The sequence below is a fragment of the Tenrec ecaudatus genome, chromosome 11, assembly GCF_050624435.1.
Source record: "Tenrec ecaudatus isolate mTenEca1 chromosome 11, mTenEca1.hap1, whole genome shotgun sequence".
NCBI classification, from domain to species: domain Eukaryota; kingdom Metazoa; phylum Chordata; class Mammalia; order Afrosoricida; family Tenrecidae; genus Tenrec; species Tenrec ecaudatus.
This window is the reverse complement of record NC_134540.1, coordinates 69,977,090-69,993,106: the sequence shown is the minus strand read 5'-3', so window position 1 is coordinate 69,993,106 and position 16,017 is coordinate 69,977,090. Positions and strand designations below refer to the sequence as shown.

General features: G+C 59.4%; 1 protein-coding gene across 1 annotated transcript; it reads right to left on the bottom strand.

Moving 5' to 3' along the window:
• Nucleotides 1-698: 698 nt before the first annotated feature.
• On the bottom strand, nucleotides 699-15,496 carry PROM2 (prominin 2). Its single transcript, XM_075562671.1, has 24 exons — nucleotides 15,253-15,496; nucleotides 14,540-14,589; nucleotides 13,900-14,102; nucleotides 13,685-13,805; nucleotides 13,363-13,426; nucleotides 13,101-13,190; nucleotides 12,643-12,842; nucleotides 12,222-12,296; nucleotides 11,417-11,480; nucleotides 10,970-11,129; nucleotides 10,476-10,628; nucleotides 9,385-9,508; nucleotides 8,564-8,655; nucleotides 8,367-8,451; nucleotides 6,845-6,991; nucleotides 6,002-6,073; nucleotides 4,989-5,081; nucleotides 4,619-4,672; nucleotides 4,174-4,254; nucleotides 3,914-3,982; nucleotides 3,138-3,227; nucleotides 2,869-2,975; nucleotides 2,427-2,504; nucleotides 699-2,274 (listed from the first exon to the last, which is right to left on the bottom strand). Exons 1-23 carry the CDS (start codon nucleotides 15,494-15,496, stop codon nucleotides 2,441-2,443), a joined length of 2,502 nt encoding a protein of 833 aa, XP_075418786.1. The 3' UTR covers nucleotides 699-2,274; nucleotides 2,427-2,440.
• Between the last annotated feature and the right edge of the window lie 521 nt (nucleotides 15,497-16,017).

The window sequence follows — 16,017 nt, the reverse complement described above, 5'->3', positions numbered from 1 at the left end:
TGCTGGGCAGAGCTTTTACATTGTCTCTGGGGCTAAGGGGGCATAAAGTAGGCCCTCTAAGAGGAGGAAGTGCCTGGCAAATTCATCATGCCTTTGAATGGAAATCCAAGGTGTGCTCACCTCAGGATAGGAGCAAACTAGATGAGCCTCCCACAAGGGACCAGCCAATCCCCAATCATCTCAGTCCCTGAACCCGAAAATCCAAATTCACTGCCTTCAGGTCGACTTCTGACTCATAAGTAACCCTACAGGACAGGGTAGAACTGCCCTTGTATGTTCCAGAGACTGTAACTCTTCATGAGAATAGAAAGTCCCTGAACGTAGATTAAAATTCTTAGTTTTTATGTAGGCTAAGCTACCAGTCTGAAGACACAAAAATTATCTAGGGGTGGGAGGTGCAGGTGGCGGGGGTGGGGGTGGAAATGGCTTCACCTTCTGTCTCATTTATTCCTACAGGGTTTCAGATACAATGTGTGGGATTCAATTTTTTTGTTTTGTTTTTAAGTTTCAGGTATATGAGGAGGCCAAAAAAAGGGGGCAACTAAAGCCAAGAGAAACAACAGACACCAAAAACAGATCCCTGAGAACTCCCAGAAGAGGACGTCATTAAACGTTATATGCTTAACATGCTCAAGTATATAAAAGATAAGATAGGCGATTTGGATAAAGTACTAGACATGTTTCTTGGAAAGCGTTTAATTTCTGCTTGTTTTATCCCATCAATTGCAGTCTTCAAGTGCAGTGTGCTATTTCCCCAGCACAGACCAAGGTGAGGGTCCAGTAAAGTCCTCCGGGAAAAGCCAGACATTCGTTGGTGAACGGACTTTCAGCAGCCACCATACGGTGCGTACACCTTGTCCTAGCAGCAAACTCATCTCTCATTTGTAAGACGCAACCAAAACTCAGCACACCACAACCAAAGAGGGTTTTCCCCCTTTGAGAACAGAGAGAGATCCATCTTCTTCCCTTGAACCTGCCCAGACCACAGTTCTGCCCCGGCTTGGCTTCTGCGCCAGGCTCCTGCCAGGTGCTTTCTAGACATTACCACATGGGATGGTCACAACCCTTCGGGGAAGCGATGATGATGCTCAAGGAACCCAAATAATAGGTCCTAGGGAACAAAGCATCAGAAGCAGGATATGAACCCGCTGTTCCTGCCTCCAGAGGGGCCCACTCCCCTCCTGCTGGTTTCCCGGACAACCCCTGGATGCCAGGAGAGGCCTCAAGGTTCTCCAACCCACAACACTCATTAAATGCCGCCAACTGTGTACAGGGCCCCGGGCCAGGAATAGCCTGTTTCCCAAGACCAAGGCTCCGGGAAGTAGTGATGTATCTGATGTTCCATCCACCTTCTCTTGGCTTCCCTTCTCCTGCTCCTTATTTTCACAGCTCAAGGTCAAGCCCCCAGGGAGGGCACAGGGGTGAATGAATGGCCCAGGCCACATGCCCAGGACAGAAGGGGTAAGGGCCATAGTGCAATATCCTATTCTGGCCACCAGGTGCCCCTGGGAAAGCTGGGTGAGGGCTGTGGAAGAGGCAAGGGTCCAGGGGCCACGAATGAGTCCCTTCCTAGGAGTCCCTAAGGGAGCAGTGCTGTTTCTAACCCAGGATGCAGGCACAGAGGCAGGGTCTTCAAGGGCAGGCCCCGGGAAATGCAGGCTGCCTGAGGACAGGCGCTTCTTCTGGGAGCCCAGGCCTGCAAAGGCTGGGCCCTCCCCTGCTTGGTGACAGGTTCACTAGTGTGGCTGGAAGGAGGGGTCTCTGGAAGCCAGCTAGGTCATGATGGGGGTTGGTGAAAAAGGGACAAAGAGGGGAAAAGGTTTCCTTGGGGAGGGGCCAGGTGTGATGGGGCAGGTGGGGAGACAATTTACAAAGACTAGGTGGCATGGGGCTTGGAGAGGAGCGGGGGCAGCATGGGCCAGCGAAAGGGGCAAAGGTTGATGAACCAGGCTGAACTGGGTCTCTTCCACCTAAAGGCCTGGGGAAGGCGTCCTTGAAAACAGGTTCTGCCTGGCTGGATATACTGCCCAAAAGTGGCGTGGGGACAAACAACCTGTTGAATAGAGGGTGGGCAGGAGTAGAAAGGTGGGGGAGGGGATAGGGACCAGGGGAAATGAGAGAACAATCCCTGTAGGGGTGGGGGGGCAGTCTGGACTCGGTGGGTGGGGGGGGCGCTGCAGAAACCTCCAGGGTCAGGCTGAGTCAAGGGGCAGGTAGCCCAGGGCCATGGCTGTGGTCAGCAAACATCCCTGCTGCAGGTTACCAAGGGAACCGCTTGGGGAAGGAAAGAGAGAGCAGGGGGTGGGCCTGTCAGGTGGGCAGCTTGACCGGCCCACTCCACAGGCCCTGCCAAGTCCCCACACCTTCCTGCCCATATTCCCACCCAGCCCCTTCCCTCCTGGGGTGAAGGGGAAGTGTAAACTCACCGAGCAAGCAGGAGCTACAGCTTCAGGGAGGTGACTCGGGGAATGTGGAAGAGCTGGGTCTCCTCTGAGCTGGTGGAACTGTGGCATCCGCAGAAAGAGAGTGAGGCCCCAGCCACAGGCCCTCAGCCCTGGACACAGGGACAAAGCCCAGAGCCCCGATTTTCCTTCCTGAGAAGTCCTCTGGGGGCTAAGAAGGGGTCCAAGAAGCTATGCCTGGGGTGGGACAGGTGGGGGTGGGGGACATGTATTGCAGTGAGAAGGATATGGGGCAACTTTTTGACCCTGGAGCTCCTCAGAGTGTGTGGCTCTTCAAGACTTAACCATGACCACCTTCTGCCTGGGCGAAGTCAGGAGTGGGTTAGGCTGGGGGCTGGGGCCTGGCAGCTGGAAGGACTCTGTCCTGCACCTCAACTGCCCACAAGGATCCTGACTGCCCCCTCACCTGAGACGTTTCCGGATGGGGCGGAAGTACTTGGAGGTCTTGACAGCAAAGATGATGCTTGGGATCAGGAAGAAGGTGCACCAAGCCAGGCAGAACCAGAAGGCATTCTGGGACAAGGGCCAGGGTCAGCCCCCACAGGCTGGAAAGGGATGCCTTCCCACCCTCTTACTCCTGCTTCCCGCGCTTGGTCCAGGAAGGGCCTGAAGAACAGGGCCCTGTCTTGCCTCATGGCCTGCTCCCAGGGCCCTGGTCAACCAATAGACACTCACCCAGGGGTCAGTAATCATGTCACACAGAATCACACGGCCATTGTCCATGGCTCCGGAGAGGGGCTGGCAGGTGGCGATATGCTGAGTCACCTGTGGTGTCAACACAAGGCAGGTACATGCAGAGACACACAGGTCACAGGTGTACCCCACACTCAGAGGGAAGCCCCTGTTAGGGCGGGAGTACACCTAGACATGGGATCATAGCGCAGGTTCACATAGGGACACCAGGCCACGGGCGCCCAGAGTGATGGGGACGAGGCTCACAGTCCCACTCCTGTCCTGTTTATCTCATCTACCAACCTGTGGGCCCCACCCTGTGCTTAGGGCAGACTCTGCCTGGAGAGCAATGTGCATGCACATGTATGCACAGATGAGTCATGTACACACACACACACACACACACACACACACTGAGCAAGAACCCCAGCAGATCCAGTGTTGATGCCCAAGGCTGTGGTGAGCAAATGCCCCAAGAGGGCTCAGAATCTGAGGGCTAGGTTGGCTTCAGACAAGCTGGGCCAGGAGGCCAGCACGGAAAGGGAATGGGGCATGGTGAGGGCAGAGTGTTCTAGAGCGCCAAGCCCAGTCAGCTCACACTCAGGCCACACAGAGGGCAGCAACAGAGACTGGGCAGGCAGAGGGTTCCGAAGCCAGGCTGGGGTGTTTGGGTGGCTGCTAAAGGCCTGGAGCAATCCCCAGGAGTTGTGGGAAGCTTGCCTCTGGAGGTAGGTGATGGGTGGTGGCTCAGAAGGCAGGCAGGGCTTGTCCCCACTCACCTCCTCTCGCACCCAGTCCACATACTGGGAGAAGTAGGTCACCTCCCGGCTCAGGTAGCATTTGCTCTCCTGCAGGAGAGAAAGATGCCTGGCTGTCAGGGGCCCAGCGCCCCACACTGTCCGTCCCCACCCCCACACACCTTGCTGGCATGAGCAGGCTAGGCCTAATGGCTTTGCTGGGAGCCACAGTGAGAGAGCCAGTCCCATAGTCAGGAGCTCCAGCCCACCCCACCCCACCCTTCCCACCCTCGGCCACTCACATTCCTCAGGATACGGGTGGCCCAGGCCGGAAGTTCCCCTTCCAGGTAAGTGGCCTTTTCCAAGATGTCCGAAGTCTCTCCCTGGTGGGTGGGGAGGCAAGGGTTCAATTTCAGGCCCTGCTCAGCCAGTCACCCCTTCCTTCATCCATCCACTCGCTAGCTCCTAGCTCACCACGGAACACAGAGCATGCTCATTTTAAGGGGGGAGGGGGGCAGGATGCAAGGCCCTGAGGACACAGAGATCAAAGGTGGTGGTCTTCAAGGATCTGCGCACCCTCCCCCATCTTTTGCCCATGCCCACGCTCAACTTCCAGTGGGGCTGGGCAGAGCAGACGAAGTCATTGGTAGACCTTCCTCTCCTGCTGCTTCTGCTGCCCATTGTGGCAGAGACCAGGCCCACCTCCTCCCACCACCCCCCCCCCCACTCCCCGCCCTGGGCGGCCACCTGGAGATGTGGGGCTGAAGACATCAGAGCTATGACGCTGGAGTTGAGCTCAGCCTGCAGAGAGAGCCCGTGGTTAGAGGGAGGGACAAAGGGAGGGGAAGCTTCTCGGCTGCCTGCCTCCTCTCTCGCCACCCCCCAGGTCTCTTTCCCCCAAAACCAACAAGAAAACAAACCCACTTCTTTGGAACCCCACCATGGTGACCCTGTGTGTGATTGAGTGGAAATGCCTCCTGGGAGTTCTGGGCTGTGATCTTTTGTGGCAGTGGATTCACCAGGCCTTACTGGCTTGGCACTGCTTGGTGGCTTTCGGTCAGCAGTGAGCGGGGACCATTCGCACCCCGCCCCTGGGCTCCCTGAACCCCAAACTTACCACGAGGGCCTGCTGGGGGAAGGCAACCTCCTCTTGGAGGCGTCTGAGTGCTCGGGTTTCATCCTGCAGCTGCAGCCGCAGCCCCGCGTTGCTCTGGGGTTGGGGTGGGAGGGACGGAGATCAGAGTGGTACCCTGACCAGGGGACCCTTTACAGGCCTTTCCCAAGCCTGGGCTCACAGACAGAAAGGGGAGGCAGCTCCAGGGCCTGGTCAGAGGGTTCGGAGACCTACAGCCAAGTCCCAGCCCTGGGCTGCTGGACACCCCTGCGGAGGCCTGTCCAAGCTGCAGGTCACCTGCTGACACTGCACATGTGCCTCGCTCGGCCAACCAAGTGCGGCTGCAGTGGTGGAGTGGCATCATCCAATGAGATGTCTTGGGGGCACAGTTTTAAACTCCAAATATTTATAAATACAAAAGGTGACTTCTTTTTTCTTCCTGTTCTTTCCTGGTAGCATTTAAGCTCTCTGGAGCCCCCGTCACGCTATCTGAGCCGTATCAGTGCCGGCTGCGATGGCAGCAGACAGTGAGAAGGACCTTATCCGGTGGGGAGAGGGCAGGCGTGACCTTGTCTGGTCCACGCAGCCCACGGGCCACTTTTTAAAAGGCCAGCCGCTCCCAAGCAATTCCAACCCCCGGCATCCCCATGTGGGCCGGCGTAGAACAATACCCCACAGAGTTTCCAGCAGCTGGATTTCCAGCCGTTTGACCACCACGCCTTTCTTCCGAGGCGCTTCGGCTCCTAGGTGGACTCAAACCACCAGCCCTCCAGTCAACCGTGGGGCACATTGACCCCCCTCCCTGCTCTAGCGTAGAGATGAGAGCACCGAGGCCCCCAGATGTTGAGTGACTTGCCCAAGGCCACCCACCCTGCACAACAGCATCCCCAGATGGTTGGTCGCCCTTGCCCCCTTGCCCTATCCAAGTACCATGCGTCCCCCCCACACACACACTGGCCACCCTATGACACCTGCCCACCCCAGGGGTGTGTGCGTGGGTCTCTGCTCTCTCTCACTTGGGCCTGGGCCACTTCTTCCAGCTCCTGAGCCAGCTTCGCCATGTCCATTTTCACCACGGGCTTCTGGGTCTGCGGGCAGACAGGCAAGCCTGAGCTGGGGGCGGGGGGTGGGGGTGGAGGCCGAGCCCCAGCCCTCACCTCACCTACCCGCAAACGTCCAGAGAACCATGACAAATTAGCTAAGCCCAGTGGGACCCATCAGTCCCAGTAAACAGATGAGTCCCTTTGCCATCGTGCGTAAGAAATAAAAGAAAGGAGAGTTTTTGGTTGCCCGGGGGCCATTGGCCAATGTGGAGAGGGGTATCAATAGTGGCTGCATGGCACTTAAGGCGATAATCGATGGTGCTGACATCTGCACGGGGAAGTGGTTGGATTGGAGAATGTTTTGTTATGTATATTTTTGCCAAAATTAAAAGAGGAAAACTTATGGTAATGACAATGAGTATGGGGCAAAAGAAAATGTTCTGAATTGATTGTGGTAAAGATTGTACAACTCTGTTGATACGGTCGAACTATTGAATTGTATGATATGTGGATGGATGGAAGTGCCCAAAAAACCCTGTTTTTTCAAAGGGGCCGGGGGAGACCCCTCTGGTGTCACTCCATGAGGAGAGCGGTGGCTTCCCACCAGCCTTTTCAAAGCAGTGGGTTCAGGACCACACTGTGGGGTAAGGAGCGCAGTCATTCTTGCCAGACTCCGTAATGGCACTAGGTCACTGCCCACAGGAAGTGGCCTGAGGACGGGACTGGGGAGTCCCGGGGCCACGCATGGGGGCATGGAGGGAGGCCCGAGGCACCCAGCCCCTCTGTTCCTCCGGGGGCGGGGTGGCCACTGCTGACCTGAGTGAGGAAGGCAGGGTAGTTGATCCTCTGGAACCCGCTGTCCCGCAGGGCTTCCAGGTCCCGGCGGGCGGCGGGGCTCAGCACGTCCAGGTCCCGCACATCCACCGTGAGGCGCTGCATGACCTCCTCCAGCTTGGTGGTGTACTGCGGGCGACAGGGCAGTCACTAGAGCCACTCCCCTCGGGTGAAGGTCACCGGGCCTCAGGGCCTTCCCTACAGATGGCCACGGTCACCCACCACAGCACCCCAGCTCCACAGAGACTCCCAGCAGGCCTTCTTCCTTCCCGTGCCCCAAGACGCAGCTCTGCTCGGATGCCTATCCAATGGCTAAGTCAGCTACCTGGGCCCTCTCCCCCCCTCCCCCCCCTGCATTCGGGCGGCACAGCGCCCATGGCTCTCTGAACTCGCCGTGTTCCTTTGTGTGCTTGCTGACTGCAGTCAGTCAGCTCTTGCCCACAGGTCCCTCTGCCTGTTCCCTGCCAGACCTTTAGCACCTGTGACCTAGCCGTCCACGGCGACACCGCGCACATCTGCTAATGTGGGAAAGGACAATCCACGTTACCGGGGCAAACCATGGGGGTCCTTGGCATTTTCTGATCACTGGAGATTTGGGGGTCATGAAACTCAACCCCCTGGGTTTGGAGCCCTAGCGGGCTCATGGTTACAAGTTGGGCTGTTAACCCCAAGGTGAGCGGTTCGAAAACACAGTCACTCCTCAGGAGAAACAGACGTGGCTTTACCTGGGATGTGCTTGGAGAAGGGGAGGTCCTGGGAACTCCAGGTACCTCCTGCCGCTGCCCTCACTTGGGAGTGGGGAGGAAGGCAGTACCTGGTGGCTTAGCGGGTGACCTGTTGGACTGCTAACTGCAAGGTCAGCTGTTCAAACCCATCATCCAGTCCAAAGGGGAAAGATGAGGCTTTTGAATCCCATAAAGTTAGTCTCAGAAACCCACTAGGAGTTGGGATCAACTCAATCAAGGAAGTTACGTGTCTTCATCCATCTAGCCAGCAGCCACATGTTTTTCCAGCTCCAAGTTCTGGGAGAGCCCAAGGGTTCAGGGAACAGGTCCCAGAGTCAGGCTGGCTGGGGCAGAAGCCAGCTCCTACCACTGACAGACGGGCTGAATGAGTTCAGCAAGGTGCCTGGGGACCCAGTTTCATCACCTCCCCATCACTGTCACACCCTCCTGCCACCCCACTCCGCACTGGGGTGCTGTTCTCAGCCGAGAAACACACACGCGCGCACATACACATACACACACCACTGCCACCATCCTCCTCTTCTGCCACCACTTCAGCTGGGGCTCTGTGCTCAGAGCTGGTCCCCTGCCGACCCACCCCTGAACCTTCTCTGGGCCCCTAAGTTTTGACTGGGACCTCTGTCCTTGAGACGCCACCTCAATTGGAACAGGAAGATGTCTTGGATTCATGAAGTCAAGCCTCCTTAGCGGTAAGATCAGAGGGTATGGTTTCCGCAGAAGGGTCCCCACAGCCCCCCCCCCCCAGAAGTGTCCCCTACCTGGCTAATGTCCAGATGCTTCTCTAGGTCATAGGAATCATTGAGCTGCAGGACGCGCCAGAGAGCGGCCCCTTCCTTGCACTCCCTGAGGAAGGCAGAGCCAGGGGAGAGATGAGCAAGGGACTGCTACCACCCTGACTGCCTGCCCCCCTCTACTCCTTCCCCCCCACAAACCCCAGCCCAGGCTGCCCACTCACTGGTAGGCCCTGAGAATGCTGATGTTCCTCCTCAGGCCAAGTAGGTGAGTCAGGTTCACGGACTGGGGCAGGTTCCCTGGGGTATCTACAAACTGGCGGCAGGCAGGAAGAGATGGGCTGGAGTAGATAGAGGTGAGGCTGCCCGGCATGGCAGAGACCAGAGGTGGGAAGTAGCCCCGGACAGTAGCCCTAACCTGGCCTCTAACCCAAATGACCTCAGGGCTCTAACTCCTTGCTGGGCATCTTCGCACACATATCTAGGAGAGGGGCCAGCGTGACCTTCAAATCCAGGTCTGCATCTTGGCTCTCCCGTGGAAGGACTCAGGGTGCCGGGGTCTCAAGCTCAGTGTTGGGAGAGGAGGGGGTCAGGCTTGAGGCAGACTCTCAGAGTCCACCCCACAGCATTCCCTGCTGTGCCCCACCCCTGGGCTCTTTCCACATCCCCACTTCTAGCTCTGGGAGGCTTTTCTCTCTCGGACTCTTCATGCCTGCCTCTGGTAGGCTACTAATCAGACTGCTGTCCATGAGGTCAGAGGTTCAAAACCAGCAGCCGCTCCAAGGGAGAAAGATGAAGCTTTCTATGGCTGTAAAGAGTCACAGTCTTGGAAACCCCAAGGGCAGTTCTACCCTGTCCTATAGGGTCGCTATGAGTTGGACCTACTCAATGGCAGGGAGTTCGGTTTGGGGTTTTCTGTCCTCGTGCCTCCTGTCCCTCTGCCTCTTGGCCTGTCCGGCTCCCCCTTCTCCCGAGACCCCTCACGCTGCTCTCGCCCTACGCACACACCCCTCCTCCCGGGGTCCTTGGGGCAGGGCAGGCTCACCTCATACAGCTCCCCACTCTTCCAGCTGCTGCACACCAGCGTCTGCACGTTGCCGCCCACCAGGAAGGTGGCAAAGACGAGGAGGATGAGGGGCGCCGCAAAGAGGAAGCTGAAGCCCACACCCCTGGGGGAAATAAAAGGACAGGAAGCTGCCCACCTCAATCCCTCCTGTTGCCTGTGCCTGCCTGGCCCTGGGAGCCCAAAGGAGAGGGCACCATGTGGCCCAACGAGCCAGGACTGCCCACCTGTGGGCCTAGCCCTCAACAGGGCTCCACCCCTCCAGATTTCACACCACCCAAGCATAGCAGAGACCTGCCCGGGCCAGGAGTAGGACAAGCACTTGAGGGCGGGTACCTGGGACCAGGTGCCACTGGCCTACAGCCCTCCTCTGTGGGACTAGCACGGCCCCATGCCAGGGTCAGAGGCCTGTGCGTGAAACGTGGGCTGCCTTTCAACCCCTCCTTCCACTGCGGCACCAGCACCTTTGTGCAGTGAGCAGCCGCACAACTGGAATGGGGCAGCCCTGGCCTGAGCGACCATCTGGTGCAGGAAGGGTAAGAGATTCCACCCCAGCTGCTGCCTCCTGTGGATGGTGTGCGGTGGAATCTGGGAGAAGCAGGATTCCCAGGCTGTGCCTGGGCTCGGTGAGGACGAGGGCCTACTGGCCAGGGCAGCCAGACTGCTATGGAAGAAGGATGTGGTCCTTATGTATCATTCTGGTTATGCAGGGGGCTGCTAACTGCAAGGTCAGTAGTTAGAGACTACCAGCTGCAGCCAGGGAAAGAGATGAGGCTTTCTACTCCCATAATGAGTGACAGGCTCAGAAACTCACAGGGGCAGTTTGACCCTCCCTTGAAGGGTCACGGTGAGTCAGGATAGACAGAATGGCAGCAAGTGGTTTTAAAAAATAAAAATACTGAGGGGGGCATGGAGGCCCATATGGACAGGCGATCTGCTCAGGGTCCTCCAGTGAGCTGGTTTACAAGCCAGTGCCAGAGTCCAGTCTCTGACTCCCAGGACGCTATTTCTATAGCCACGCCAGGGACTGACCGTGGGAAGAGAGCCTTTCCCTCCCCACAGCCCTTTCTTACATCATGAGGAAGCGGGCTCCAGCCTCGCCCTTGGCCTCCGAGTGGCTGGGGTCCTCCCTGGCAGACAGGCCCCAGATGCCCAGGCAGAGGCCCAGCAGGTTACAGACCACCACAAGCAGGACCATGGAGCATAGCACGCAGCCCACTATCCACCTGTCGCAGAGAGGATGGGTGTCAGAGAGAAGGCAGACACTGTATGGGCTGGTGAGAGACACACAGGGGGAGTGAGAGCAGTGAGGGGCTGCTGGCCCCAGCACTGGGGCTTTTAAAGGGCAGGTATGCCACAACCTGAGCCCCACTGTTTCTAGGAAGCTCCCCAGGTTGGGCCCTAAGGGTACACAGCCAGTAGGGGCCAGGAATCCTCAAAGGGTCTTGGCTTAACTGGAGGCAGAGGCTCAGGACCACAAGAGCTCCTGGGGCCTGGAATTGGGGTCTAGAGTTTGGGTCTAGAGATTTGGCTGCCCCGTAGCCCCCACCCTGGGGCTTCCAGTTACCTGTATCTCTCGTATCGCTGCACCTCCTGCAGGTAAGGGCGGCTCCTCTGCTCCACATCCTCCAGAGTCTGGCTCCAGTGGGAGGCCGTGTCCCAGCCTGGGAACTCCTGGGCCAGCGTCCTCACGCCCTGGGGGTCCTGAGTCACTGTCTCTTTTATTTCTGCCCAAAGAAGCAGTCGTGTTTATGGGGTGGGGAGGGGCCCCAGGGCCCAGGGAGGAGAGGGGCAGGCGGGAAGACTATCTAGGGTCGACAGGAAAGGTCCACTCTAAGGAGGCAGAGGGGCTCAGCTAACAAGGGCAATCTTCACCATCCCCAGCCCAGATATTCAGTGTGAAGAGTCCTCAGCCAGTACTCTGAGAACCCCAGGGGAAGCCTCAGGCCCCTCCTCCCCACACCGGGCCTCCTTGCATGGCTGCGAAGGGGCAACATGATGGGCAGGGTCTCACCTTTGACTACCTGGGCCGTCTGCAGGGCAGCCAGGAGCGGGAGGGTGTTGAAGGTGCTGTTATCCTGCGGGAACCAAGCTGAGCTGTGCCTCCCACCCTCCACCCCGGTCCCCCAGCTCAGGGGACCCTGAAGCCACCAGGCCCAGAGGGAGGGGCACCTTCCTCAGGGCTCCCAGCTCAAAGAACAGGCAGATAACTCCCCAAACCAAACACCTACAGACCCCTGCTTCCTACCCATCAGTACCTGCTGTGTAGACCACTGCAGATTTCTGTCCGTTACACACCCCACTGCTAGGCCACCCTCCTGACGCCCAGCTCCCGTCATAGCCCATACTGCTCAGGACCCTTCGATGGCTCCTCCCACAGGAGGTCCTACATCCTGGAGGTGGCCTTTAAGAGTGTCTAGATCCCCTTCCAGCCCCACCCCCACTCTCTCCTCTTCAAGCCTTCGGCTCCAGCCACCCAGCCCGGCTGACTCACCATTTTCCCCACAGCAGATACTGAGTCACACTGCCCCCCACCCCTATCTCCACCCACTGCACAGCCTGCTGACCACTCCCCGGGGCTCTGCCTGAATGCTCCCTTACCCTCGAGGCCCCCAGTCCCTCCCTTCAGGGCTCTGGCTTCAAACTCCTCTTGGCTGCCTACCTCCCCACCAGCCTATGTGCGATGTGAGGGCAGGCAGCAGATGCCTCCAGCCCCAGTGGTAGGTGAAGCTCTGCTTGGAATCATGTCTTAAAAGTGACACTGGACACAGGGGTCTCTCTAGTGTGGGGGAGTGGGGGGTGGGGACAAGGGTGCTTACCTCCTGGACCATGCTGGAGAAGTTGGCCTCAGGAACACCCTTCAGTCGATGAAGGACTTTGTCCACAGGGGGCACCTGCAATGGGGTGTGATGACAAAGTCCACATGGTGGCCTGAAAGGGACCCCCAGAGAAGGTTGAATGGGCGGGGGCCTCTGCACCCTCAAGACCCCATGGGTAAAATGAATTCCACCCCAGTCCAGACTGCCCTGGGCAGCAGGAGTCCGTGAGCGTGTGTGTGCACGCAGAGCTCAGGGCACAGGGCTTGTGACCCGCTGCCAGGAAGCCCATTGTGAACTCTAGGTGCGTGGGGACAGGGGAAGGTTGTGAAGGGGTCTGTCTTGGGGACAGATACCCAGGAGTCCTCGGCTGCAGCAGAGCAACCCCTCTCAACCCCCAGAGGCCTCCAGGCTGGGCCTGCACCTGTGTGAAGTCAGCCCCCAGTTCCAAGGCACGGGCCCTGCTCTCCGCCCCAGAGCAGTCCTGGCAGCCAGGGCCCTGCAGCAGCGTCAGGAGGCGCCCCCGGCGCTCCGCCAGCTGGGGTTCCAGCTGCTCCTGGCCCCTCCGCAGCCCCCAGGAGGTGGCATTCAGGACTTGAAGGTGGTGCACAGCGACCTGCAGGGCTAGAGACCCACATCTCCAATGAACAGCCGCAGCCACCCCACCCTCCACCAAAGGGGCAGGCGGTCACAAAGCCGCTTTTTCTGCAAGGGAAACTGCCCCAGGGCAGGCTAAGCCAGGATGTGGGCTGGGTCGCCACAGGTGCTTGGGATAATGTGGATGGAAAGTCCTGGGTGGGGTTGGCTCAGGGCGGGGCCTACCCCCCAGGAGGACGCCTGCTTGGCCCACACCCATGCTTGGGGGGCAGCGGTTGGGCTCACCCTGGCCTAAGCTGAGCACGGAGGCCAGCGCTGGATACACGGTGCTCCGGAGCTGGGTGTGGATGGTGTTCCCAATTCTCACGCCCACATCTGACGAGCACAGAGCACAGGGGTTTGCCATCTGCAGAGCCGGCCCTCCAGGAATCGAAGGGGTTGCCCCATGTGCGCCCCCCTCCCCAGGGTGGGCACTGGGTGTCACCAGGGGGAGTCATGGCGAGGGAGTGGGGGTCTCCCAAGGCAGCCCCTGAGCTGTGAGTCTCACCATCGAGTTCCTGCAAGACTCGCTCCTGGGGCAGGGAGAACTGTTGGGACACTGCCTGCAGCTCCTGCAAACACGGGGCGTCAGGCCGCCTCCCGACACCCCACAGCTTGCACGCTGCCCAGAGGGTAAGGGTGGGCAGGTGCTCCGAGCCCAGCCCAGGCGTTTGTTCATGACAGGGATTGGCCACCAGATGGCAGTCAGCGGCGCGGAGGAAGAGGCCCCCTGGCCAATTTACAGAAGCCTAGGCCCAGAGGACCCTTCCCTGCCCGGTCCTGCCTGGACCTGGTGCTTGGGGCTGGTGTGGAGGCTTAACGGGGCTCACCTGGGGGACATCAGAGACCAGGCCCTGGAGGCTGCGCAGGGTCTCAGGCACCGCCTCGAGACTGGGACGCGTCTCCTCGTGCACCCGCTGGTTGGTGACAAAGGCACAGACCAGGCCGATGCTGCAGGGCCACAGGGGAGAAGGGGGCTCGTCGGGTGCCCGGAATCCCTCAGGCCACGCCCCCGGCCCTCCCCCCGCCCTGGGCCGTCCCTCACAGCAGCACGAGGGTGATCAACAGCAGGAAGGCCATGAGGGTGCCTCGCTCACAGGCCATCGCCTTGTGCTCCGTCTTCACACGGCCGCCACAGCGCCGGCGGCAGCGGCAACAGCAGAAGCAGAGCCCCGTGATGGGCACGCCCAGGAAGTAGAGGGCCGCTACCACGGCGCACACCACGTAGCCAGCTTGGTACCGCACCACCTGGGCAAGCAGCAAAGAGGGACCCTGTTCCCCGTCCACTCGGCAGGGAGAGGGCATAGGGTGGGGATGGGATGGACAGAAGTGCAGGGAGGGCAAATTCGGCCAAAACCCCTCGCAGGAGCTGAACTGGCCCTGACTGTCTGTGCATGACCATCTTATGTTAGCAGAAGCTGAAGTTCGGGGACATGAGGAACTCCTTGCAAACCCGGCTGCCAGTAAGTGACAAGAGTGCTGGTTTGAATCCAGGCCTGCCAACAGCAACACTCCCAGAAGAGGGGAGAGATGGTAGCCTGAGACACCCCTCACCCCACCTCCCAACCCTGGCAGATACCCAACTGAGTGGGCTGGGCTGGGCTCATCCAGGAAGCCTTTGCTAAGGACCCCCTGCATGCTCCTAGAATCCCTCCCAAGGCAATCTCACCCCACTCCCGGCTTACCTCATCCACCTTCCAGGAGGTCGAATTGTTCAGCAGGGCCTTTACCAACTCTACGGGAGAGAACCAAGCTGGGGGCTCGGGACCCTGTCCCTGAGTCCAAACCACCCCCAACCCCCTGCCCCGCAGCCCTCACCACTGCCAGGCCAGGGAGGCCTCCTCCCACACCTGGCACCCCTGTGGTCCTGGAGCCCAGGCCACAGAAGCTGCTAGGGCCGGGATCTGGGAGAGGTCTGGTAGACCTACAGGTAGGCCCAGCAGCAGGGCAGCTGCCAGCCGGCACCAAGGTGGGGCAGGGGGTGCTGATCTAGTAGCCCTTGCACCCAAGTGGGCAAGTGACTGGGAAAGGGAGGGGTCCTGCAGCCTCTGTTGGTGCTTCCAACCCTCAGCACCCCTAGACACAGAGAATGTCATAGCCAGGTCTTTGAGAAGGTCTGGTACAATGGCCTCCACTTTGTAGACAGGGAAACTGAGGCTTAAGAGGGAAAGGGTCTTGCCCAAGGCCACACACACCAGGGTCTCCAGGCATTGCCTTGGACACAAAGGGACTTCTGATTAGGACGCTGAGGACAAGCAGCTGCTGGACACACTGCCCGGCAGGTGACTGCTGACAGGGTGAGTGTACCCCACGGTGGAGGGGAAAGAAGGAAGCCAACTGGGGCCCTAGCAACCCCCAGGCTTTGGAGCTATGAGTGGAGGAGAAAGGGCACACTCACCGGCCGGAAAGGGGTTGAGCTGCACCACGGAGAGGAAGCTGCGCACTGTGCCGTAGAGCGAGTCCAAGGGCCCAGGCGCACGGACACGAGGGGCCAGCCACCGGGCCCTGGACGCCGGGGAGAATGCCAGGTGCTCCACGGGGCCTAGGGACTCGCAGTCAGAAGCCCAGGCCCCTGTCAGCCTCAGGGGCAGCCCCAGGCTCAGGCCCAGCAGGGCTGCCAGCACGCTCCACGCTTGAGTCATGGGGTCAGCTGGCTGGGTGGGCAATTGGGTAGGCAGGAGCTGGCTGGCTCAGGAGGTCGAAGGTACAGGAGCAGCACCAGGCAGGGCTTGCATCTTTCACTGGCCTTCCTCCCTCGGTCCCCCAGCTCTCAAACCGGCTGGACAGGTTTGGGCTCTGGAGCTACCTGGGTGCCGGCCCCACCTGCCTGGAGCGCTGGAAGGGCAGGGGCGGAGGCAGCAGGGGGCTGGGCCTGTGCAGGGGATGGGACCCGCCCTCCTTTCTGGGATGGGAGTCTTCCCCAGACCTGCTCCCAGAATTTCCCTGCTAGATGGGAGAGGTGACACCGAGGCTCTGGAGTACCTAGGGTGGCCCCGATTTACAAAATGAAGCCTCATGCCAAAGCCTAGCAGTCCAGTCTCGCGCTGGCACAAGGCAGCCAGCTCCTGAAGCTCTTAGTCAAGGAGTGGCTGGGTTCATCCCATGCCCAGACCCAGAACAGGGCTTGCCCTCCTGGTTTCCTGGGGCGTAAGGGAACGGGTAG

What these genes read in the sequence shown, in the direction of transcription:
- PROM2 (XM_075562671.1), bottom strand. Translation starts at nt 15,496, where the DNA reads ATGACTCAAGCGTGGAGCGTGCTGGCAGCCCTGCTGGGCCTGAGCCTG. An exon ending in TGGTCTCTGATGTCCCCCAG is followed by an intron (nt 13,427 to 13,684) that starts GTGAGCCCCGTT and finishes CCGTGTTTGCAG; the next exon opens with GAGCTGCAGGCAGTGTCCCA. An exon ending in AGCATCTGGACATTAGCCAG is followed by an intron (nt 6,992 to 8,366) that starts GTAGGGGACACT and finishes TGTCGCCCGCAG; the next exon opens with TACACCACCAAGCTGGAGGA.